Genomic DNA, 26747 nt, shown 5'->3' on the forward strand with positions numbered 1-26747 from the left:
GTGGGGGGGGGGGGGGGGGGGGGGGGGGGGGGGGGGAGGGTGCTGCTGAGCCATCTAATGTATCTTCCAAGGTCCACTTTCTACAGGGCAAGCGACATTAATACGCGAACAGATATGGGCTGCTATGTTGAAGGAATGTAACTGGGCAAAGACGAGCAAACAAGAAAAGACTCCGAAATGCCAGTGGGAAGAAGCAGTCTGAAGACGTTTGACACCAGAACACACCATGTCACACAGGAGTCCGGTATGAGAGAGAAGATGGTTGGTTGGTTGGTTGGTTATTGTTTTTAATCATAGAGAAGACACGGCTGCAGTTAGCTTTGCCCCTTTGCGCCGTGTGCCTGGATCCAGGACAGGCACCACTTGAGGTTGGTCAGCATGAACTTGAGTGCTTTGGTCCACTGCTCCTCGCAGTTGAACTGAGTCCTGCAAATTTATGACACTTATCAAATCTTGGTACACTTTTACCCCGAATAAAACTGTTACAAATATATGATGCATCAGCAATTCTGAACCTCTTCAACTCTTGAAAGACAAAACTCTAATGGCCCAACCAAATCTGGAATAATCAACTTGACAAAGTTGGTTCTCCACAGTGACCTTTCCGCGAAATCAAGCTAGGCAGGTTATTTCAGAAAATTGCAATCTAATTTTAACAGAGCAGTCCATCCGGAGAAAACAACAAAACAAAGCAAAAAAACAATAAAAGCAACATCAACAAACAACACCACCAAAAGCTTACACACAAGAACAAAACATTTGAACACACACACACACACACACACCCACAAACACACACACATACACACACTTCTACTCACTTGACGGAGAAAGAATTGGAGGTTTCTCTGTCCTGCAAGCGATCACCACAGATGGCATAAGGCATGTTGTTGCCATCATTTATCTTCTCCCACAGCTGAAAATCAAAACAAAGAACATTTGAACTGCACTACTTTTTTAAAGTTATGTTTCTATCTAGTGCATCCTCCTTCAAAATAATGTATGTTCTTGAATGGTTGAAGATGCATGAGACAAAAAAGAAAAGACTGATGAGTGTCAAACAGACAGACAGACACACACACTTGTAATTGTATACAGAAAGGTGTAGGCGGTGGTCTTGCATGAATTTCACAGGAGGGGAAATAATATACTCTGTCAAATGCTGCAACACAGAAGTTAATGCCCCTTCCCTGCCAGTGCCCTACAGTTGCACATGTTGGCCCTTTTTTGCATCTCCCTTTGCCTGCCTCCCTGCCCTTCCCCTGCCTTTCACATACACACACCAATATTTAATCCATCTTCTATTACATTTTGTTTTACAGTTTACGTAATAAAAAGAAAATATTTCATAATGTAATTTGAGCATATTTCTCTCTACATTAAATATGCTTAAAAATCAAACACAGACAAGTACACATATAATACAAACAAACACCTACAAATAAAAACACAAAAACAAACCTACTGGTTTAATCAGCAATGTCATGATTAATAAATGAAAACAACTTCTCTGTGTCTATTACTCACCTGTTCTAGACAGTTCAAGAATGCAGCCATGCCCATGTCAAACCTGCAATGACTACAACATTTAGAGATGGAATACCAGCCTGGTTGATTCTTTTTTTCACATTCACTAAAGCATACAAGTTGCTTTCTCTTAGCTTGCTGGAGCTCGTAATTCACAGAACAAATACAGAAGGGAAATAATAACAACTCCTGTGCATCATTTGACCTTGACCATTGAAAATGATGACAGTGATGGCATTATTATTATTAACAATGTCAATACACTGATGAAGATGATGATCATGCTCACAAAGCATTTAATGATTTTAGTGTAGATGATGCATTTCCATTAAATACCATTTACATAGAATAACAGAATGTTCTCTATAAAAGGCTAAACCTCTACTCTGACTCGTATGAGCTCAATACATATCTATTAATCAATTATGAAAAATATACTCATATATATGCACACATGCTCACTGACTTTGTGTCCCAGAAGAACTTGAACCCTCCAGAACCAAACAGACTCAGCTCCTTGGGCTCTTCCTTCTTCTTTTTGTCCCACTCCAAATTCTCAATGTAGGAAAAGCTTCCATAGGGCACAAGTCTGTATCTGGACACAACAAAAGGATTGAAATGAAAAAAACCGCAAACGAGTACATACGAGGGGTGTTCTGGAAGTGCTTAGACTCCCAGCTCCTGGCAATGCCTCATGATACTTACAATGTCGTTTGCATACTGCAGTCTTTCATCCGCGATGAAACAAAATTTCATGATTGTATCTCGAAGTTTCCTCTGCAAAGAAAACAGCTCTTAAAGAACACTACCCGTCCATGTTTACTTGTCTGTCATCGAGCTAAAAAAGAGAGAGTTTAGAGCCATGATGTATAAACATCTCATGAAGGATTGTTATGTTTCTCACACTTTCTACAAATTGTAGGAATCTTTTGGGAAGAAAGCACCTGTGCACCCACCCAGACCGACAGTTGAATGTTGTTACTGCAACAAACGTTGCTGCCGTTGAAAAGTTGACGAGAGATGATGCACGAATCACAGACATGGACGTAAAGGACACATAGAGAATTAAATCGGTACCCGTAAATGTGATCTGGCACAAGCATCAAGGGGTATGCAATCGTTGCAGACAGCGGGTGCCTGTTCTCTTTCTAACGTACAAAAGGGGGCAAGTCTTTCTGGCACAAGCATCAAGGGGTATGCAATCGTTGCAGACAGCGGGTGCCTGTTCTCTTTCTAGCGAACAAAAGGGGGTAGGTCTCGAATGGTGCATACAAATGCTCATCGAATGTCACTATAAAGAGTGTAAGGCTTCTGGGAAGGTTATCACGGGCAATTGGGACTTGTGTCTATCAATTTTACCACCCCCGGTCAATACATCAATCAGCCATTTGGATGTTCCTAAACGGCTCCACCCCTATCAACTATTGATGATCTCGGAACACTGTCAAGAAAAAGGTGGTCTCATTTTTTTAAATTAAGGACATATTGCCCCATTTCTACCTCAGGAGCAACGTATGGTTACCTTAGAGCAGTTTGTGCATCATTTCCTGCCCGTTGTGTTTAAAGCCTTGCGCCATAAACGGGTACTCAAAGGTTGATGTTCACCACGGCAACATCCCGTTTTCCACAGCTTCCAAATCAATCGAATTCCTGATAGCTTAGGGTGTCTGCCTGATGTGCCGTTCACTTTATTTTCCTGAATTGGCCCCTTACAACGTTTTCCCGTATTAACATGTAAAGAAAAAGCTCTGAGGAACCCGTTACGAGAACCCGGATGCTGCTGTCTGAGAGTTAGCAATTAACGATAAGCTGTGCAATAATATGAGATTCTAAGGACTTTCAAAACACCCTAAGTGGCTAATAGCAAATTTCCAATCAATCCTGCTAGATCTACCTGCACACACACACACCCATATAAACACAACAGAAATACGACCAAATAAAAGTGAACAGCACACAAACGCACACACGCACACACACACACACACCAACGAAGCAAAACACAATAAAACAAAGACAACTAAGGCGTAAGTACATGGTCACCTAATCGAAGTGCATACTCGCCTGTGGAGGGCAAAAGAGCAGTGAGTGATTGCCAAATATGCTGTGTGTAAACTGTTTATGCTCTTTTCCCACCTTGTGACTATCTCTTTTGTCTGCACGGCTTCGGCATGTACCCTTACCCGCCAGACCTTTGTTTGTTTGTTTGTTTGCTTAACGCCCAGCCGACCACGAAGGGCCGTATCAGGGCGGTGCTGCTTTGACATATAACGTGCGCCACACACAAGACAGAAGTCGCAGCACAGGCTTCATGTCTCACCCAGTCACATTATTCTGACACCGGACCAACCAGTCCTAGCACTAACCCCATAATGCCAGACGCCAGGCGGAGCAGCCACTAGATTGCCAATTTTAAAGTCTTAGGTATGACCCGGCCGGGGTTCGAACCCACGACCTCCCGATCACGGGGCGGACGCCTTACCACTAGGCCAACCGTGCCGGTAAGAAGAACAGATTGTCTTTTCAATTCCATATATATAAAGATGTATTACAAATTTTTTTTTTTTAGTGCAATCATGCTCTGCCGATCCCGCCAGACCTCCACTTGGCACTAAAGAATCCCCACTAGACTATGCAAACCACACACCTCAATTCCCATGTAAGCATTAACAGCCTGATAATCACACGCTTTGGGAATCAAACATCATACTTTTTGAAGGTCAGGTTGACTTTGCGGGCCAGTGAGTGCAGAAGCAGAGCAGCCTGGCCCCACGCTGCGTTGATCTCCGCCCACTCCACTTGAATGTTGGGAAGTCGACCCAGTCGGAATCCATTGATTGTGCCAAAGTGACCATTGTGCCTGAATATGCAAAACATTGTCAGTGCTGTTTACTCTGATTTCGCAGCCAGAATCAAACACCGTAAAACACATTGGTAAGGCAGGAAAACTGAACTTGTTAACTTGATACATGTACTATACATTGGCAAAGCCATTTTGCTGTTACTGCGGGGTCCTTTACTATTAATGTTGTATTGTGTGCATGCAATGCTCCCTTACACAACCATGCAAATGACAGTCAGTTGTAATTTGTCTACTTCTGGACAACAAAATAAAAATATTAGTCCTAATAAGGGCAGAACAGTGGTACTCCAACATCTTCAAATTCCATGTAATCTATATCTATATACGGCTTGTGCGTGTGTGTGTCTGTCTGTCTGTCTTTCTGTCTGTTCGCTATGCACGGCCAAAGTTCTCGATGGATCTGCTTCAAATTTGGTGGGCATATTCAGGTAGACCCCGGACACAATCTGGTCGATGAAAATTTTTAACATGTGCTCTCAGCGCGCAGCGCTGAACCGATTTTGGTTTTTATGGTTTTTCTGTACATCCATTCCCAGTAACTCTTCCTTATCTTCTCCAGTGTTTTGCGCGTTTATCTCCCTTCCTTCGTGTGGCGTCAATCGCGTACGGTGCGCCACTCACCCGGCAAAGCCGGGTACCCGGCGAAGCCGGTGTACGGTGCGCCACTCACCCGGCGAAGCCGGGTATTCGGCTCTACTTCTTCCCGGCGAAGCTGGGTATCCCGGCGAAGCCGGTACCCGGCGAAGCGGGTAATCATCAAGTATAAAATATATCAGTTGAGTAGAAGTTTACCAGATACGCTTCAGACCAGTGTTCGAGCCAAGGTGTTTTGTAAACCAGTATTGCCCAAAAGGCAAACAAATATATACCACAAAAACTGGTTGCTTGGTCAGAGCAACCAGTCAACAGAAGTAAATCACAGCAGTACCTTTTTGATATTTGACATGAATGACTATCAAATACATGGTATAGGACTGAACAGTTGAATATTTCTTTTCCAGTATTTTCAAATTAAATACATGTATGAAAATCTTACCAAATATGAAAGGTGGAGTTGAAAACGTTGACCTGCTTCAGTTTGTTGAGTTGTCCATTAGCAAATTGCAGTTGATTTTCAACACTGAAACATAAACATTTTAAAATCACATTCATATTTAACAAATTGCTGGCTCATTCAAACATGATTCAGTAAATTTCACACACACAAAAACATGATAACATTTGCCATTTCGGACTATATAGAGATAATTTCTTTGATTCTGTTTTTTTTTCTTCCCAGTCAGTCTTTTATGATCAACGCCCTCAGTGTACCGCTCCACTGACCTCAGTTTAATTTTAAAAAACGTCCTTATATACAAATCCACCCAAAAAGACTTAGTTCCCACTTCCCCTGCTCAAATTTCCCCTTGACAGCCTCTGTCATTGTCAACTTAAAAATAGCCTCAAACAAGCAGAGGAGTCTGCACTACGTACAAGATTCCCAAATTCAGTTATTTTTGCATCCAAAATATTCCGTTATCTGTTCTTTCCAACCAAGAACATAGCATGTCTACTAAAGAAATCACACCATGCCCTCAATTTACCTAGCCAGTTACTGTGAGTGTGCATTACGGGCAGGATAAAAGGGCTGTACCTCATATGGTCATCCTCCAGGTCCATTCTCAGTCTCTTTAGTTCCGCATAGTCCCGGTAGTATCTGTAAAAAAACAACAACAATGAAATTTGAAAGTCACCCAACTTCACCAATTGAAAAATATCCATATTCTGTTATTCCACCCTTAGAGCAAGAGCAAGGAAGAAAGATAGAAAACCGAAAGTAAAAAAAAGGAAACTGAAGGTACAAATAAACAACAACAACAACAAAAGAAAGAAAAACAAAGAAAGGTGAAAAGAAAGAACACAGACCTGCCAACCCTTGTGAATCCTCAAGTGTACCAATTTACATTTCTTTTGAATTTCAGCACAGCAAAGTTTTTTTTCAAGTGTAGCAGTGCCCAAATATATATTCGCACATCCGCATTGAGGCTATTTTGTGCATTTTGGCCATTAGAGAGCGTCTGCAGTGCCACTCGTCAGTGTGTCAGTGTATGACACAAATTCTGACCGCGACACAGAGTGAGAAGCAGAAATGAGTACCAGGACTCACAAGAAAGTGCACGCTTGTGATTATTTGTTTGACCGTAGCAATTCTGAGCTTGGCATAACAGCGTAGAAATTTGTCTTAGCATGCTACGCTGAGAGTGTAACAGTTGGCAGCTCTGAACACGTGAAAAAAAGAAATACAATGGTAGCACCGCACAAGAGACTGTAAGCTACACTGGAACCTGCAATAAAACTTGAAAGAACATATTTTGGACCAGCCAAAAGTGTCCCTACACTGCTGTCATGACAGGTATATCATTTGGTCAATTGAAAAAGAACAGGTGTCCTTCCTTGGGATATGTCCTCATGTGGAAGGGGCCTGACATGACAGGTAGCACTGTACATTAGCACGGTGACTCACTTTGCCTCGGACTCCTCCAGCTTGGAGGCTTCTTCCCTCTCCTGCGCGATGAGGTCCTCCACCTTCTGCTGCTCTGACTCCACCTTCTCCAGCTCCTGCATCAGCTTCTCTTCTTCCCCGCGCAGCTGAAAGCCACCATGGGGGAGGAAATCAGCCGACTGTATGGCGTCAACAACTTACATTTTGTGTGTGTGCATGATTGCACAACAAACACACACATAGACACACAAACAAAAATCTGTGCCCACACACAGAATGCGTTACAGCAGTCCCTCTCATGAATGGACACCCTTGGGACATAGCAAAACTGTCCGTACATTGCAGGTGTCCGGTCACGGGAGGGGTGACCACACCACCCCCTCCCCCATACACTCACACAGAGACACACAAACAACAGGATTGAGTCTATGCTAATCACTTCTTGTGGCTACTAAACAATAACAATAAACTCCTAATACTTCTTTAAACGTTCTGTAAAAATGATTTGTATGAAAAATGTTGAAAAGAAGAGATAAAATAAATCCTCAAGGCAGTGAACACACTCACCATGCGCTGACATACGAAAGCAGCCACACAAACACAGCACAGAGGAGCGTGTGCAGATGCTTTGCAAGAATAAGCTTGAAAACCAGTTTGAATAAATAGCAGCAGATAGAGCTGCATGTCATAAGCATATAATTTATTTTCTTCTTGTGTGGCCGCCTTTATTGACTGCATGCCGATCATGTGGCATGGCAGTGACTTTTCACTCTTCAGTCGGAAATACACTGTACATAACACAGCTCCCACTCTCCCTCACTAATGCCTATACCCCAAGCCGTGACAACTGATGCTTGGAAATTGTGTGGAAGAGTACACCTCTCTATTTCTCTCCAATGCTCTTCCTGCTGACATGCAGTGACACCGGACACCCCACAGAGTTTAGCCAGCTACCCCTCCACCCCCCCTCCCTTTCTCTCACTCCCTCCAGCCATGTACTGTTTGGGGCTGTTCACTCAGAGCAAAACCAGTTGACTGTGTCGTAACTTTTGACAAAGCAAGACAACTGAAGGGTTCACAGATTAGGCAACCGACTCACTGGTCAAGGCTGAGGGGAAACAAGAGTATCTTGTCAATCAGTGAAAGAGGTTACACACAGACACACGATGCTGAGAACTGTGGCCGGTTTTTCACTCTCTTTCGCTCAGGACCTTCATCGACTGTGGTTTCTGTTGTTTACGTCCAACAGACAAGAATAAAGAGCACAGTGCAGTTTCATGTTGGCATCTTCGCATGTACTCCACTCCTGACCAAAACTACCCCCCCTCCTGATGGGTACAGGTGCACTCAAGTTACCAGTGACTGTCGTCACGCCATTGCGGCTGTGATCTTTGTACCAAGAGCCGGACTGCTCTGTTATCGATTTTGTTGTGGTGAAAATTTGACGATGGTCTGTCCGTACATTGGAGGTATGACCTGCTGTTGGGACCGAAAATGAGTGTCCGCGTCCACGTTTTGCATGTGTCCGTTTAAGGGGGGGCAAATATAGAAGGAAAACACTCCGTGCCGAGCAAATGTGTCCGTACATGTCAGGTGTCCGCTCACGCCGGGGGCCGTACATTGCAGGGACTGCTGTACATCAAAAATACTACTAATGAGGGTCATGTTAGAAGTAAGCCTTCGCATCAGAAAACTGTTGCAGATGCGGGCTATATTCAGAGTGCATATATCCTTTTGTTTCTTTTATCTTACCATGAGCACTCTGCCTCATTTGGTCAAGATTCTCAGAAAAGATATCAAAACAGATAAAAGGACAAACAAAATCAGAGTGTTAACTTGTGCTGTAAGTGTAATTGCTTATGAGCATACCTGTTCCAGCTCTTTGTCCAAAGCAGCTTCATCAACTGTTTCATCTGATGAGTTCAGTTTTTCCAGGAATTCTCTGGAGAAAAAAACCCACCCAAACCATGACAATGAGTTTAGCACAGTAAATAGTATTTGACCACAGACTGAACCTCATTCAATGCAGTGAAACTTCATGTATTTCTTGTTCCCAAAGACATACTGATGGACAAATGGATAGACAGAGGAACAGAAAGACACTCCCACACACCATTACTGCCGTGTGCTGACAAAACCGAGTAAGTCCATTTTTTCTTTCTTCAAAAAATGATATTTTTTGTTCATCAAAAAGAAGAAATCAATGCGCATCTTTTGTGTTAATTTCTACTTTTTAGAGTGCTTAGATAAGCAGATATGAACAAGTAAGTCCACAATCAAAAACAACTTTTTAAGTGTGCATGAATGTTTTGACAAAACCAAGTAAGTCCAGACCGGCACGGTTGGCCTAGTGGTAAGGCGTCCGCCCCGTGATCGGGAGGTCGTGGGTTCGAACCCCGGCCGGGTCATACCTAAGACTTTAAAATTGGCAATCTAGTGGCTGCTCCGCCTGGCGTCTGGCATTATGGGGTTAGTGCTAGGACTGGTTGGTCCGGTGTCAGAATAATGTGACTGGGTGAGACATGAAGCCTGTGCTACGACTTCTGTCTTGTGTGTGGCGCACGTTAAATGTCAAAGCAGCACCGCCCTGATATGGCCCTTCGTGGTCGGCTGGGCGTTAAGCAAACAAACAAACAAACAAAAAGTAAGTCCAAGGGTTTCCTAATTTTCGTATAATGGTAGTTACAAAATTCTTGTCAGACGACTCATACAGAAAAGACGTCATTTTAAATTTAGAACTCACAAATGACGTCATTTAAAGTCTGGAACACACAAATGACGTCATTCGATAAGGCGAGACATAATGACGTCACCTTTTGACGTTTTATTTACAACATTTTTCTTCTCTATATGATTCTCCTGACGATCCTTGTCTCCCTCTCTCCCTCCCTCCCTCTCTCTTTCTATCCCTCCCTACCTCTCTCGCTATCTCTCTCCCTCTTCCTCCCTCTCTTTATTTCCCTCCCTCCATCATTCTCTCTATCCCTCCTTCCCTTTCGCTCTCTCCTCCTCCCTCTCTTCCGTCATCCCTCTCTCCCTACCGCCAACAATCGACTTTTCTCTACCTCCCTCCTTCCCTCTCCTCTGTCCCTCCATCCCACTCTCTTTCTCTCCCTCCCCCCCCCCCTCTCTCCCTCTTACTCTCTTCCTTCCTCCCTATCTCCCTCCCCCCTCTCTCACTCCCTCCCTCCTCTCCCTCCATCCCACTATCTCTTTCCCTCCCTCCCTCCCCTCTCTTTTCTCTCTCCCTACCTCCATCCCTCACACACTTCCCTCTCTTCTTCCTCCCTCCCTATCTCCCTCCCTCCCCTTCTCTTACTCCCTCCCTCCTCTCTCTCTCCCTCCATCCCACTATTTCTTTCCCTCCCTCCCTCTCTCTCTCCCTCCCTCTCTCCCTTCCTCCCTCCCTCAATCCCACTAAGTCTCTCCCTCCCTCTCTCTTCCTTCCTCTCTCCCTCCCTCCTTTCCTTCCTCTCTCGCCCTCCCTCTCACTCAATCCCTCAATCCATCCTCCCCCCTCCCTCTCTCTCACTCAGTCCATTCCTATATCTCTCTCTTCCTCCCCATTTATCTCTCCCTCCATAGCTCTCTCTCTCTCTCCCCACCCTCCCTCTCACCTTCCCTCTCCTTCTCCCACTCTCCACCCCTCTTTCCATCTCTATCTCCCTCCATCCCTCCCTCCCCCCCCTGCTTTCTCTCCTCTCTCTCTCTCCCTGTCTAGTCTCTCCCTCTCTCTCTCTCTCTCTCTTTCCATCTTGTGCAAATTCGTAGTGTTATTTTCACTGTTTTGTCATTTCTCTTGACAATACTTCTTCTTCCAAATATTCTGGTAAAACCAAGTAAGTCCGCTTGCTTAGATCTGCCCATGTTTTGTTAGATCTGATATTGGGGGGAAAAGTGGTAAAACCAAGTAAGTCCACTGTTAGAAAACGCTACCGTTGCTGAGCTTTGGTTCAGTTTTGTGTGTTGCATGTAGTTGACTTATTTTTACTTTGTGGGAAAGTACCGATATTATATTTTGTAAACACAATATTTATGCTTGGACGAGAATGCAGGTGAACTTTCTAGTCCCGTCAAAACAAGTTGTTTACCATGCTGTTCTTAGTGTGAGTTCGTGGCGTTCGTTCGGATTAAGTGCGTCGGCCCTTTTGATGTACGTCATAAGAGAATGTCGCTAGTTTAGTCCATGCACGGCTCGTATAATGTAGTTGTATCGTGTTCGGTCTGGAATATTCTCGAGATTGAGTATTTACTATATATGCCAGCGCGATTTGAATGTTAAAAAGCTTCTATTTGAGTTCTGCTACGTTGTGCAGTTGTATGTATTGAATGCTGAATAAATCCTCGAACTCAATTTGACGAGTTGTTTTCTGTTGCTGCGAAGACGGGCGACGTAGAATAAAAGAACACAACTATACGACGTTTGAGAACTTGTGGCAATCTCAAGTGTCGTGTAACAATTGGGGGCCAAGCCAAGGATCTACGTTTAACGCCAAGGGTTTTCCAGCAGCAAGGACCAGTGTCAAGACAGTCACAGGAGGTAGCCATCAATCGGGTGTATCCTGAGGGATCAGTATTGAGACTACGGAACCGTGGATTCGGTGTGACTGGTGAAGAGTTTGGTAATCGCCGCAGCTCGGTACGGTGAGCGACGCCGGAGTGTATCGGGATTACAGAGGTTAGCTGCCGTTTGGACGAGACGGACTTCGTCGCGGAGCTAGTGCATTAATACTACGAAATACGACTGAGGTACGTCGTGTACGTATCGGGAGCAGAGTGCGCCGTCACGTTAGACGAGGAGGGTGGCAGCCTGCGTCTACGAAGGTGACCAGCGACGAGAGAAGCATCGGAGGTGCAGTAGAGACTGTGTTCTTTTAGAAGACTACATTCGTCTACGTTCGGGGCTGTGAAAGAATACAGACGAACGCACCGGAAAAGACCAGAATGGCTGAGTTCTGGGGAAAAGGAATTGAACTGGGACTAAAAGGCAAGCAGTTGACGGAGTTCGTCGAGTCCCAGACACGACTGCTGGCGCAGCGTGAAGAAAGACAAGCGCAGCGTGAGCGTGAAGAAAGACAAGCGCAGCGTGAAGATAAAGAAAGACAAGCGCAGCGTGAGCGTGAAGAAAGAGAAGCACAGCGTGAAGAAAGACAAGCGCAGCGTGAAGAAAAGCAAATGGAGCTGAAACGCTTAGAGCTCCAGATAGAAATGGAGACCAAGCGCTTAGAGCTTCAGACAGAAATGGTGCGTGTTCAAACTGAGCACGAGGCACCACGCCAAAGAGATAACCAGCAGCAAATGCTACACAGGGCACCGAAACTTCCAGCATTCGCTGACGGGAAGGACCAGATCGACTGCTACCTTGCAAGATTCGAGAGGTTCGCTGAGAGTGCTAGATGGCAGCGCGACGACTGGGCGATTCAACTCAGCGCACATTTGACTGGGGCAGCACTTGAGGTCTACACTAGACTCTCAAATGATGACGCCAGAGACTATGATGTACTGAAGGAAGCTCTGTTGCGTTGCTACAATTTCACTGAAAGGGGCTACCGTCAACGCTTCCGCGAATGCCAGCCATTGTCTGGAGAGACACCGAGCCAGTTTGTGGAGCGCCTGTCGTCATACCTGCAGAAGTGGGTGGAGTTATCAGGTGAAGAGCAGTCATACGAGAGTCTGCGGGACTTGATCGTGAAGGAGCAGTTCCTTAATGCATGCCCGAAGGACCTGGCGACCCGCTTGGAAGAGCAAAAACTGCGGGGTTTGAAGGACATTACTGATGCTGCTGAGCGTTATCTCATTGCTCATGGAAGGACCCTGGGGACGTCAAAGTCATCGAAACCTTTCCAGAAGAGCGGGAACCAGGGAAACCAACCTGCCAAGGGACAAACTGAGTCCGCACCATCATCCAATGAAGGGCAGAACATAACGTGTTTCCTTTGCAATGCCAAGGGCCACCGAGTCGCCAACTGTCCCCAAAAGAAAAATAACGGACATGTCAATGACAAAGCGCAAGAACATCGACGGAGATATTACGACAACAAGAGGCAAACGAGTGGCTCGAACCAACAAGTATGTGCGAGCAGCGTCATACTACCAAGGGCTGCCGAGCAAGTGGATACACCATCGGACGTGGAAGAATGTCTTTCTGATGGCCAGCTTCTACTCGCCAATGGCAAGTCCATCTCTGTCGTCGCCAGCGCAGCTGTGTCAGTGTCGAACATGCCCGTGTCGAAGGGATTTGTTGAGAAGCAGGAAGTGACTGTTCTCAGAGATTCGGGCTGCAATGGAGTCATTGTCAAAGAGGATCTGGTGCCAACAGAGAAGTTCACTGGTGACTTCAAGTGGACGCTCATGGCTGACAGCAAATGCGTGAAGGCACCAGTGGTAAAAATCCAGATCGATACTCCATACTTCACCGGAGAAGTTGAGGCCGTCTGCCTGAAGAAGCCCTTGTACGATCTACTAATTGGGAACATTGGGGGTGCGAGACGTCCTGATGACCCTGATGTCGAATGGAGAATGGGCGCAGCTCAGCCTGCTGTTGAGGAGGAAGACCCACTGCCATTCGCGAATGAAGATATCAGCGAACTGTTACGAGATGACAGAGCAACTGTGCATCGCCGCGACCAGCCGCAGGTTGTAAACGCTGTGACGACCAGAGCCCAGGCGAAGAAGGACAAAACAACTACGCCACTCAGGGTCACCAACAGTTCTGCAACTGCTGTCGTGGACAGGGATCAGCTGATTCAGCTACAGGAAGCTGATTCGACCTTAACAAAGTACAGGAGTCGTCCTGTCAAGGAGATGACCAAGGGCGAAGGCACTGTGCAATTTGAAGTAAAGGCCAAGATCCTGTACAGAGTGTTCCAGCACGCGAGAGTCAACGGTGGGAAGCCATTACGTCAAGTTCTGGTGCCTCAACCACTTAGGCGCCAGGTGATGGAGGTGGCCCACGACTCTATAATGGGAGGTCACCTGGGTGTCAAGAAGACATCGGACAGAATCCAGGCTGCGTTTTACTGGCCAGGACTGCATGCAGATGTGACTCGATTCTGCCGATCGTGCGATATTTGCCAGAAAACCATACCGCGAGGAAGGGTCCCGAAAGTGCCGTTGCAGAAGATGCCTTTGATCGACCGACCTTTCAAGAGGGTGGCCATTGACCTCATCGGCGAGATAAAACCGCCAAGTGAAGCGGGTCATCGTTGGGTACTGACCCTGGTAGACTATGCAACCAGGTACCCAGAAGCCGTGCCTCTGAAGAAAATTGACACAGAGACTGTTGCCGAGGCACTTGTGGACATTTTCAGCAGAATTGGGGTTCCTGAAGAGATCCTCACAGACCTGGGGACACAGTTTGTCTCTGAATGCATGGAAGAGGTCAACAGGCTGCTGAGCATTCGTCACTTGACTACGACACCCTATCACCCGATGTGCAATGGGCTGGTAGAAAAATTCAATGCGACGCTGAAGTCCACGCTGAAGAAACTATGCAGTGAGCAGCCAAGGCAGTGGCATCGCTACATCAATGCCTTGCTGTTTGCATACAGGGAGGTGCCACAAGAGTCCACTGGATTCTCCCCGTTCGAGCTGATGTACGGGCGGACCGTGAGAGGCCCGATGCAGATACTAAAGGAATTGTGGACGAAAGATGTGGACACACCTGAAGTGAAGAACAGTTACCAGTACGTGTTCGAGTTGCGAGAGAAACTGGAGGAGACTCTCGAGATTGCGAGAGAAAACTTGAGAAAGTCTCAGGATAGTGGAAAGCACTACTACGACCGCAAAGCCGTAAACAGGAAGTTTACACCAGGTAACAAAGTGCTGATACTGCTCCCCACTGATCACAACAAACTACTGATGCAGTGGAAAGGCCCATACGAGGTTGAGGCCGTGGTAGGGATCAACGACTACAAGGTGAATGTCGGCAAGAAGTCCAAGATCTACCACGCTAACCTCCTGAAACTGTATGTGGAGAGACCTCCGGAAGCAGTACAGGTCGCAGCAAGTGCGGAAGAACCAGCCGAACTAGACGAGTTCGACGGCGAGGAACTACTGGAGTTGGGAGACCTCCACAAGAAAGAGGGAGTGGATGACGTCAAGCTAGGACCTGACCTGACAGAAGATCAGCAGAAGGAGCTGCATGATTTTATGGGCGACTTCACCCATAGGTTCTCTGATGTTCCAGGCTCTACGTCCTTGGTCGAACATGAAGTCCACCTCACATCTAACGTTCCCGTTCGCTCAAAACCATACCCTATCCCGTTTCAGGCTCGGGAATCCTTGAAGAAGGACATCGACAACATGTTGAAGATGGGGGTCATCCGTGAGTCATCATCCCCTTACTCATCTCCCGTTGTTGTTGTCAAGAAGAAAGACGGTACAAACAGGGTATGCATTGACTTCAGGAAAGTGAATAAGATCACCGTGTTTGACCCTGAACCAATGCCGACGGCGGCTGATCTGTTCCGAAGGTTGACTGGCAGTAAGATCTTCTCAAAGATCGATCTCAGCAAGGGATATTGGCAGATTCCTGTGCGCGAAGAGGACATACCAAAGACTGCCTTTGCAACTCCAGACGGAACGTATGAGTGCCTGCGGATGCCTTTTGGCATGGTGAACAGTGGTGCTACCCTTACGAGGGGAATGCGAAAAATGCTCAAAGGAATGAAGAATGTTGTGTACTACTGGGATGATCTGCTAGTCCACACGGAGACCTTTGCGGAGCATCTGGAGACTTTGAGGGAACTGTTTTCCCGCCTGACAAAAGCCAATCTGACCGTGAGACCCAGCAAGTGCATTTTGGGGACCGACAACGTTGACTTCATAGGTCATTCACTGAAGGAAGGTCAAAAGGGGCTTTTGTTGGAAAACGTCACCAAGATCCTCAATGCGCCACGTCCTGAAACCAAGAAGCAGGTGCGATCCTTCCTTGGATTGGCTGGGTACTAGAGAGAGTTCATTCCAAACTTCGCCGCCATAACGGCGCCTTTGTCGGACATGACCCGAAAAGGATGCCCCAACCGAATACTCTGGGGACCAGCTCAGGAGAAGGCATACCAGACCGTGCGCGACCTGATGTCACGAGACCCGGTGCTACGCCTTCCTGATACTGCCAAAGAGTTCATCTTGCGTACAGACGCATCGGACGAAGGGATCGGCGCCATGCTGATGCAAGAGCATGGAGGTAAACCGTTTCCGGTCAGCTATGCCAGCAAGAAGCTGTCAGGAGCCGAGAAGAACTACTCGACCATGGAGAAAGAGTGTTTAGCCATCGTGTGGGGAATCAAGAAATTTGAACTCTACCTCCAAGGGGTGAAATTCGTGCTTCAGACTGATCACAAACCCCTCACCTACCTGAACTCTGCGAAGTTTGTGAATAATCGCATCATGAGGTGGGTGATGTACTTGCAGAACTTTGATATGCGAGTGGAATCGATCAAAGGTTCAGACAATGTTGGAGCAGATTTTCTCAGCCGAGTATGTGAGTAAAACTGTGTTCATTCTCCAACAGACTAATGTACATACCTGGATTTCAATCTGTTATGTATACATAATATGTGTACAAGTAGCGTTTCAATGATTGAAAGAAATTAGGTAAATTTCTTCTGGTGTTGGGGGTAATGTTAGGAAACGCTACCGTTGCTGAGCTTTGGTTCAGTTTTGTGTGTTGCATGTAGTTGACTTATTTTTACTTTGTGGGAAAGTACCGATATTATATTTTGTAAACACAATATTTATGCTTGGACGAGAATGCAGGTGAACTTTCTAGTCCCGTCAAAACAAGTTGTTTACCATGCTGTTCTTAGTGTGAGTTCGTGGCGTTCGTTCGGATTAAGTGCGTCGGCCCTTTTGATGTACGTCATAAGAGAATGTCGCTAGTTTAGTCCATGCACGGCTCGTATAATGTAGTTGTATCGTGTTCGGTCTGGAATATTCTCGAGATTGAGTATTTACTATATATGCCAGCGCGATTTGAATGTTAAAAAGCTTCTATTTGAGTTCTGCTACGTTGTGCAGTTGTATGTATTGAATGCTGAATAAATCCTCGAACTCAATTTGACGAGTTGTTTTCTGTTGCTGCGAAGACGGGCGACGTAGAATAAAAGAACACAACTATACGACGTTTGAGAACTTGTGGCAATCTCAAGTGTCGTGTAACATCCACAAAATGCCCAACAAAACCAAAACCATCCATCAGATTATTATGAAAATCGGGTTTTAAACGTAAATTAATGCTATTTATGTTATTATCTCGGTAGTTTGATCTAGATAATCATCACTTTTGAGACATTTTATCAAACAGTAAAAGTCGTTTTTCTCGGAAGTAGCTTCAGTGGACTTACTCGGTTTTGTCAACACATGGCAGATTAACTCTTGCTCTCTCGCTCATGCACTGACACACACAAGCATTATGCTAGTGCTGACCTGTAATCTCTGCATTCATCCTCAGTTTGTTTCAGCTGCTGGTCCAGTTTGTCAAGCAGCGTGTCTGTGCATTCCTGCAAACAATGTTGAAATAAATTATGCTGCCAAGAGGAATTCACACTTAAAGTGAAGGGCGGGAAAATAGCTCAGTCAGCGGCGCTGGCTTCAAAACCAGTTGTTGCTATCGGCGTGGGTTCGATCCCTACGTTCGGCGAGGAATTTAATTCCCAGAGTCAACTTTGTGCAGACTCTCCTCGCTGTCCAAACACCCCCGTGTGCACGCATAAAGAACCCAAGTTTTCAGCGAAAGTCTCAGGGCTTGGAAACATGAATACACGCATGCAGGAAAGAAAAAGAAAAAATGGGCAGCGCTGTATACTGTATTGGCAGCTCACTTTACCCAGGGAAAAAGCAGCCCGAATTTCCATGAGGGTAACCTCACAGGACTATAATTATGAATCTTATCCTTAATGTAAGCTTTGATCAACTGTACCAGCAGTGTTCAGTCTCTTATTTGTACCAATAACCATATTATATGCATACATTTACGTGTACAGGGGCATATCCTTATGTCAAATCAGTCCCCCTTCTTTCAATAGACTGTAAATAATAAGCAAATACAAACGCAAAAAAAAACACACACAAAAACACCACATAAAAAAACAAGAAATTTAACTTCTCATACAACTCACCTTCCTCAACAATAATATGATACAGAAACAAATTATCTGCTGCTCAGGCTCCATAGACTGTCAGGCATGAGACCAAGGGTAAGGTGGATGGTGGCGAGAGAGCTAGGTGTAGGGACGGGGAATGTTTGCAGTGCAGTGTGCCGGGCTGTGAGCAGTGCCTGCCAATGTTTAGCTCAGGCACCATCGTGGCAGACACGACTTAGTTCTATGCAAGATAATGCACCGCGATATTCTGGCCATCTGGCCAACTGTCGTCCTCATCTCTAAGGCAGACTGATACCAAGAGGTGTAAGTTACACCCGCCTTCAGGCTCAGGCATTTTCAAATGCTCGACTCAAGACTATATATAAGACTACTTTCTGACCGAACTAGACCCTACTGTGACCTTTAATTATAACCAGGATCAACCAGACAAATTGAGTCATGTCCAGAAGTCATCAAACCCTAAAAGTGGGAAGTTTAAAGAACCAAACCAAGAGTGGCCTTGAAACTTTAGGCATATCAACCAGACTTGGGTTATGTTTGGAGGCCATCAAACCATGGGAGCATGAGAAGTTTCAAGGTTCTTGCTTTAAAACCGTTGAGCTTGAAGAACTTAGTGATTTTCATTTTTTTTACGCGCACATTACCCTGCTCTGAACCTGGAATTTGACAAGAGTCCTGATCTGGGTCATGTTAGGAGGTCATCAAACCCTAGAAGTAGAAGTGTATAAAGTTTTAAAGCTCTAAACTTCTTCTTCTTCTTCTTCAGCGTTCGACGATGGACTAAACTTCAAAAACATCTGTGAAAACCTCAATTTTAAGCTTTTTGTTCACTAATACTTCAGATGTGCGTCCAACGATCCATAGAGACAAACACTACTCAATACTACTGCTATGACTAACAGATTACTCAGATTTAAGCCAAACATCATGACACAACCGACAAGTTATACAGACATTTCCTCACTTTTAAGGTCAAATAATGCATGATCATGTTTTGTACATGAACCACTAAACGACATGCACACTGACCTCACACAATGGGTGGTCGACTTCTGATTGTCCTGACATGAAGTCAAACAGCACACTGGATACCTGAGAAATAGTTAATTGTGCAAAAGATAAATATTTTGAACACATTGAAGAGTATAGCACTGGAAAGATGCACACTGGCACTTTCTCCATTGTGTATACGACTACGAGAGAGAGAGAGACAGAGAGAGAGAGAGACAGAGAGAGAGAGAGAGAGAGAGAGAGAGAGACAGAGAGAGAGAGAGAGAGAGAGAGAGAGAGAGAGAGAGAGAGAGAGAGAGAGAGAGAGAGAGAGAGAGAGAGAAAGAGACAGACAGACAGACAGAGAGTGTGTGTGGATCTTGCCCACTTTTGGAGCTCTACATTTTCCTTGCAAATCTGTTAGTGCTAGATGTGCATGATTTTGTTTTGTTGCATTTTGATATGTTAATACAAATACTGTTTTGCACTATCTACCCACTCCCAAAGACTACTGCCACCACTTGTACATGGCTCAAACATTTGGATGAATTTCCAACAGCTGTCCCCGACATGTGTGTTTTTCAGGCTACATCCTTAACAATTATAAGCTATGTTTGAGACACATACACATAAAAACACACACACAAAGTGAAAGAAAGAAACACACAAAGACCTGCAACTGTTAGTGTGTTACAAACAAAAGTCACATCTGGTTAAGAAAAACTGGGTTAGTGAAACTGTGAGGCCTTCAATATGAGTCTGGTCACACAAGCAATTAATACGAAGGAGGAGAGGTGGAAACCAGTGGGTCAAAAACACATTTTAAGGTCATTACAGGGGGATGGGGGGAGATTTCAAATGATCAAAAATCAAACTAACCTCTATAACTGATGAACTAAGTCAATTTAACTTTTGATTTTGTATTCTACATGAAGCTATTTATAAATACAATGCATGTGTGTTTTGACTTCCCTCATTCCTCAAGACTGGGTGAAAGCTTTAAAAAAAACAAACAAAAAAAACACACACACAAAAAACATACACTGTACCACAACTTAATTGAATAAATGTAAATTAAGTCTTCTAGATCTATACAATGAATGTTTTTCAACAATACAGGCCATAACTGTACTGCGTAATTCAGTTAAGCTCATAATGCAGACCAATGGAGACTACATGAAACTGACAAAGTTAACCCTTCACGATTTTTACATTTAGTCAAGTTTTGACTAAATGTTTTAACATATAGAGGGGGAATCGAGACGAGGGTCGTGGTGTATGTGTGACTGTGTGTTTGTGTGTGTGTGTATGTGTGTCTAGAGCGATTCAGAGTAAACTATTGGACCGATCTTTATGAAATTTTACATGAGAGTTCCTTGGAATGATATCCCTAGACGTTTTTTTCGATACATATCTTTGATGTCATATCCGGCTTTTTGTAAAAGTTGAGGCGACACTGTCACACCCTCATTTTTGAATAAAACTGATTGAAATTTTGGTATAGCAGACTTCGACAAAGGCCGGACTTTGGTATTGCATTTCAGCTTGGAGGCTTAAAATTTAATGGATGACTTTGGTCATTAAAAATCTGAAAATTGCAATTAAAATTATTTTTTTTATAAAAATGATCCAAAAACAATTTCATCTTATTTTTCATCATTTTCTGATTCCAAAAACATATAAATATGTTATATTCGGATTAAAAACAAGCTCTGAAAATTAAACATATATAAGAATTATGAATAAAATTAAATTTCCGAAATGGATTTAAAAATAATTTCATCTTATTCCTTGTCGGTTTCTGGTTCCAAAAACATATAGATATGATATGTTTGGATTAAAAACAAGCTCAGAAAGTTCAAAAGAATAGAGATAAAGAAAAACGTGCTGTCCTGCTCAGCGCAACCACCACCGCGCTTTTCTGGATTGTCAATTTCACCGCCTTTGCCATGAGCGGTGGACTGGCGATGCTACGAGTATACTGTCTTGTTGAAAAAAATGCAGTGCGTTCAGTTTCATTAAATAAGTTCGACAGCTTGACTAAATGTTGTATTTTCGCCTTACGCGACTTGTTTTTTCTTCTATTCATCAAACGACTCCTTCGTTGTATACACTTCAATTGAACAAAGTAGCAAGCAAGGAAAAAGAAGGCAAATGATGAAAACATCATGCTGGGTGGATATCAGGATTGAAAGTGGACTTAGCATTCTCTGATTCCAATGTAGTGTACCTTGTGAATATCAAACTTCTGCACTTTTATTTGCAGCTGCCCCTACACAATCAAAACACTGAATCAATTAGACAGTGACTCACAACAACCAACAATGCTGGTAAAATGATAGAGGTTTGGGCACTGAGAAAAACAAGAAATAAAGTCTGAGCTACCAACAAAACAAAAACATACATTTCAGGAGCACAATTAAAGTAAACAAAGTACATGTACATGTACCGTACCTGTTTTACACAATATCCCGGGGCCCCTCTTTCTAACTTAAGATCTAAAAGTTCAAAAGAATGTTTACAGCTTTGCATTGCATAAGAACACATTTATACTGAAAATGCTGTGTACATGCACATGTTAAAAACGAATGTGTATGCACATGCATTTTTGTAAGTGTATGAATGTATGCTGCCTGTGCACATACTCATACATCTGTTGTCTTGTCTAGGCACTCGTGTATGGGTGTGTGTGTGTGTGTGTGTGTGTGTGTGTGTGTGTGTGTGTGTGTGTGTGTGTGTGTGTGTGTGTGAGTAAGTATGTGTGTGTGTGTGTATTTGTGTGTATTTTTACGCGAAATTCCTTGTGCTTTAAATGTTTTTTAATGTCACTTGGCTCAATAAATACTGTATTCTGTCTGTGTGCGTGTATGCATGGGTGTGTGCATGTGTCTTACCTTCAGTCTATGACTGAGGTTTCCCATGTTGCCAGACTCGGTTTCTCCCAGTAAAGTGAAATCACAGCTCACATCCATTTCTGTCCTGAAGTGTAACAACTAACATCGATAAAACAAATTAATGATACTTATGCTAGATACAAAATGTTTTGCGCAAGATGGTATGTCACAATGTGGTTTCCTGTTTAATCCTCTCCAAAGTGATCAGTTTGTTGAAAATCGAGTCTGAACCAAAAGTTAAAAATGATAGACTCATGGAGACATTCTTAATGTGTAATTCGCCTGATGAGAGACATGTCAAAACATTCAACCTTTACAAAACTTAAAATACAGTAAAACCTCCCACTAACTATATCTTGAAAATGTCTAGAAAATGGAGGGGTCTTTATTGGGAATTTGCTGGTCCAGTTTCATTGTAAAGGAGGCAACTGCTTGGCAGTTCACTCGTGGTTTCTCTTTTACTGCCTCTTTATATCACTACAGTGGTACCTGTGATGAAAGGACACCCTTGTGACCAGCCAAAAGTGTCCCTATATTGCAGGTGGCCTTTCATGACAGGTATACTTTGGCAGAAATATAAAAAGGGACAAGAGAAGGTGTCCTTTTAAGTGAGGTGTCCTCTCATGGGAGGGTCCATACATAGCAGGTACTGCTGTATATGACTTTAACTCGATCTTCGAGCGTCAAAAGTTTGTTTTCAGTTTTGTTGGTGTCGTCATGTTAAGACTACCTCTCAATAATTGCATATGAAGTTGAACTAATACAGAGTTCCCAAACTCATCTTGAGTCAAGAGAGGTATTGTATTGTACATGTTTATTCATAATTCATCCACTCTGTTGGTGAATATGCACTCATACTCATAGAATATGTTCACAAACAAACGCGCCCAAAAAACTGCAAGCAGGTTTGTGGTTTCATTATTGAGTGTTTTTTTTTTTAACTGTGCCTACCCTCTCACTCTTACCCCTCTGAGGCTCTCTGCCTCCCCTTTAACTGCAAAAGCAAAAGGTGAGACAGCTGTCAGCCGAAAGCCACTAGAGTTTGCAATTTCAAATGCAATTGACACAACCAATGCGCATGCCATAATATGACCTGCAAGGGAGATGTTAAAGGCACAGTAAGCCTCCCGTAAACCATCACAGATACGATCAGGCTTTTACACACAGTACAAACACCCTTTCATTTAAACACTCACCGCTTGAGAACATCCTAGGTGCCCTCCGTAAAGAGCGAACAATTTTCAAAGAATTTATTTTTGCGTGGTTTATCTTACTGTGCCATCGTGAACTCGTGTGATCCAGTTTCCCTTTTTCACAATGTAGTCGTCAGTTAGTAATTTGAATGCGACTCGATGTGAGCTTATCTGCAATAGCATGTTTATATGCACGAAACAAACGGCTGTGGTTCACAAGAACTCTAGCGATGGCTTTTGACTGTTGAGAGGAACTGGCGATATGCATAAACCGTCGTCTGCTACGACCCTTGCGTGACCCTGCTTCCGGGCTTTTCTTTTTTTAAACTTTCACAACTTCGAATTGTACTGATCTTGTCTTGATGAAAAAAGAATTCTTTTATGATTAAAGACTTTCACAACTTCGAATTGTACTGATCTTGTCTTGATGAAAAAAGAATTCTTTTATGATTAAAGAATGTTTGTGTAACAAGCTGTCAATTTATTATTTAGATTTTAAAAGTTAGGTCTAGCGCAAAAACGCACCACGGTCCAAAAACATTCTGATAATCATCGGTCCACGGCTATCGCCAGTTTAGAATGAGACCCGAAGGGAAGTAACTCATTTTTGACCTGAGTTCAGAATGGGTCCAAAAAGTGCAGGAGACAATCTGCAAAATTAATTCTTTAAAAATTGCTCGCTCTTTACGTAGGGCACCTAGGATGTTCCCGTTTGGTGAGCGTTCAAATGGAAGGGTGTTTGTACTGTGTGTAAAAGCCTGACAGTATCTGTGATGGTTTACGGGAAGCTTACTGTGCCTTTAAGCAATTAGATACCAGCTGCCCAAACTTACTTTACATGTACAGTACTACTGACTAACGCCTGTAATGGGCTGTTCATGATGCAAGACTAATGAGGGGCATGTGCTGGGTAATTGCGAACTTTGACACTAACTGGTGAAAAAGTGAAAGTCGTTATTGTTGGTAGGTCGGTCATCGGAAAAAAGGTGATCATTTACAGTGTGAAAGGCATCCGTGTCCAGAAAATCAGTTGGCAAATGGGGGGTGTCGCTATTAGGAGGGTTTGTGATGGAAGGTTCTATCAATGCTAATAAATCGTTTTTATAATGAAATAAAACAGTCTATTATTCTTACCTTGCTGGAACTTTCAATTTAATAACATTTGGATCTTCTTCATATTGGGCCAACTGAAAAGAAAACAGTGACATTAATTTAACAAATAATATCTCAAATGTTAATACCAACAGTGGAGTGTGCTTATACAAGGCTAAGTTAAATGTTCATGAATGCAGATATTAATTATTATGAACATCAGTAGACAGATTATGGAGAGAATGGCAACAATGCATGGTTTAAATTAAAGAATTCTCAGATTTCACTTCATCATGCGAAAGCTAAATATATTTTAAAGTAATACCGATAGCTGTTGAAATGGTCGTGTGATGCTGTCCCTGCCATCTTCGCTGATGCTCGTCAAAGGCGCTGCACACAGCACAACACAGTCAGGCATGGGAATTGAAAAAAGTAAAAAAGGCTGAAAATTTGTAAGTAATGGCAAAGTTGACGGCGCGAAGCGCCTAGCCCATGCCCCCCGGAATTTTTTTTCTCCAAAGAACCCAAATGGTGCAATTTGGTGTCATCTAAGCTCAAAGTTTGCCATTAAATTCAGTTTTTAGAACCATTTTTGCCTCCCCCATTTATTTTTTCGGCGGAACAAAAAAAAAAATTCGGCGGAAATTTGCCTTTCGGCGGACAATTCCCATGCCTGACAGTGGACATTACAATTTATATACATTGTATATATATATATAGCAATTCATGCTTTTTTTGTAGATTAAGTTCCTTCTTTCAGTTTCACAGATGAACAGAGCACCTGGACTGAAAATATGTATAGGTCCAAATGTCCTGGCTACACAAACAAATTGTGCAGTCAGAAAAGCTCCTACATTTCAAAACAATCGGACAGTCGACTGGCCAGGGGTCAGAACAATGCGTCAGATCAAAATAAAATGTGTCAATGGCCGAAGACCAAGGCCTACAGTACATGAGAAGAACACTGCAAGGTACACTGTTCTGTAACTGAAATGCTGTCTCAGAAAGTGTTCAGAGAATTCAAGATTGTGTTTAGAATCTTGGGTAATTTTGTTCTCCCTGCTTTGTGAAGTTAGTTTTCTCCTGCTAAGTGTGAACGCAGGTTGAAGTAGTTTCACTTCATGTTTCCGCTAACTTTTTTGATTTTATTATTATTTATTTTTTTCTTTTCTTTGATTTTGTGTAGTATCAGTGCACAGGCCGAAGCGGGCTGGCTCACATTCATGATCAGTCACAGTAATGCATTTATGATCAGTCACAGTAATGCTGATCCCTGCTTTTTAAAACCTGATTTTCTAAGATTTGTGGAGGTCTTAAAAGGGGAGTTCCACTGTAGAATAGGCAAAGGCCTATAGGAACGTATACACTCTGACAATGAAAGCTCTGTTACAACTCTAGGCCAATGAAATGCGCCTTTACAACTATAAGTAGCCAATGAAAATCAATCTGATGTATTGACCTCCGCCATATCTTTTTCGGCACTCACATAGTATACAACCACATAGATATATCGATACACACTCCAAGTGTGCTCCAAACTCCGTCAATAACCTTCCGTGTTGCATCAGTTTTGTGTGTGTGTGTTTGTTTTTGTGTGTGTTTATCCCTAGTGTACTTAGATACTATGAATCAGAAGTGATGTGATCCTTCGCAAAATGGCGTCGAATGACACAAGTGTTGATGCGGTTCTCTGATCTTTTATGTACAATCCGAGAATTTAATCTACATTTCAGTGAACAGCGCTGAAAGTCCACAAAATTGGGCACTAGCCTTTGGCTAGTACTTCTCATAATTTACTAGCCAGTGAGCAAATTTTAGTCTTTTTACTCGCCAAACCAACCATTTGTTTCAGCAACTTTACTCGCATTTGGTGAGTAGATTAACATTTCTACTCGCCATTTACATGTTTCTACTAGCCATGGCGAGTAAAATACTCGCCACTTTCTGGCCTCGTGAAGGCCGAGCAGCATCAGATTGTTTTTGTTTTTTGTAATCTCTCATAATTAACTGCTCTGCGTTCCTATTCTATCGCAAAGTGGCGTCGAATGGCAAATTCGCTTCCCGACCAGAAGTTATCGTCGGAGTGTACACAGGGGGCAGAATCTTGTGTACACTCGGAGTGCATGTAGCCAGTACAATATGAATATAGTATGATTTAGACTATATTTAGATTGATGATCAGTAAAACTAAAAGATCCAAATGCATTGGCATTGCTGTTAAATTACTGCTGAAAGAATCTTATTTTTTACCACTAAGTTCCGAAACAAGAGACTGGGAAAGAGTGTTGAAGGTGTGGTCCAGCTTCAGAGGCTGTCGACATTTCTGACACACAAAACTGACGTGCGTTGTAGCTGTTGACAACTTTCCAGATGTATCAATGCGAGAAGTGGCCATTTTGACTTCGCACAAGATGTCTTTCGTCTGAAGACTCAACACACAATGCCCGTAAAGTTTTAACTTCAGAAGTTGAAATTACGATGAAGGGAAAACATGAGAACATGTCATCGTAGTTAGATCGTCGAACTATCGATCTTCGCAGAGATATGAGTAAATAACTACGCCCACTGCTTGCTTGTTTTGTTTTCGTCGATAACTTCTTC

At 43.5% G+C, this 26747-nt stretch overlaps 1 protein-coding gene across 1 annotated transcript; it reads right to left on the minus strand.

The window, feature by feature from the left end:
* Positions 1-20: 20 nt before the first annotated feature.
* LOC138959032 (beclin-1-like) lies at positions 21-26747 on the minus strand. The gene is made up of 15 exons (XM_070330396.1): positions 26397-26747; positions 24472-24536; positions 24189-24241; positions 21862-21946; positions 19007-19069; positions 17301-17374; positions 8742-8814; positions 6894-7018; positions 6024-6086; positions 5427-5510; positions 4238-4387; positions 1994-2122; positions 1528-1570; positions 822-916; positions 21-426 (listed from the first exon to the last, which is right to left on the minus strand). The coding sequence occupies exons 1-15, from the start codon at positions 26539-26541 to the stop codon at positions 315-317; spliced, it is 1359 nt and encodes a 452-aa protein (XP_070186497.1). The 5' UTR covers positions 26542-26747; the 3' UTR covers positions 21-314.

The sequence above is a fragment of the Littorina saxatilis genome, linkage group LG2, assembly GCF_037325665.1.
Source record: "Littorina saxatilis isolate snail1 linkage group LG2, US_GU_Lsax_2.0, whole genome shotgun sequence".
NCBI classification, from domain to species: Eukaryota; Metazoa; Mollusca; class Gastropoda; order Littorinimorpha; family Littorinidae; genus Littorina; species Littorina saxatilis.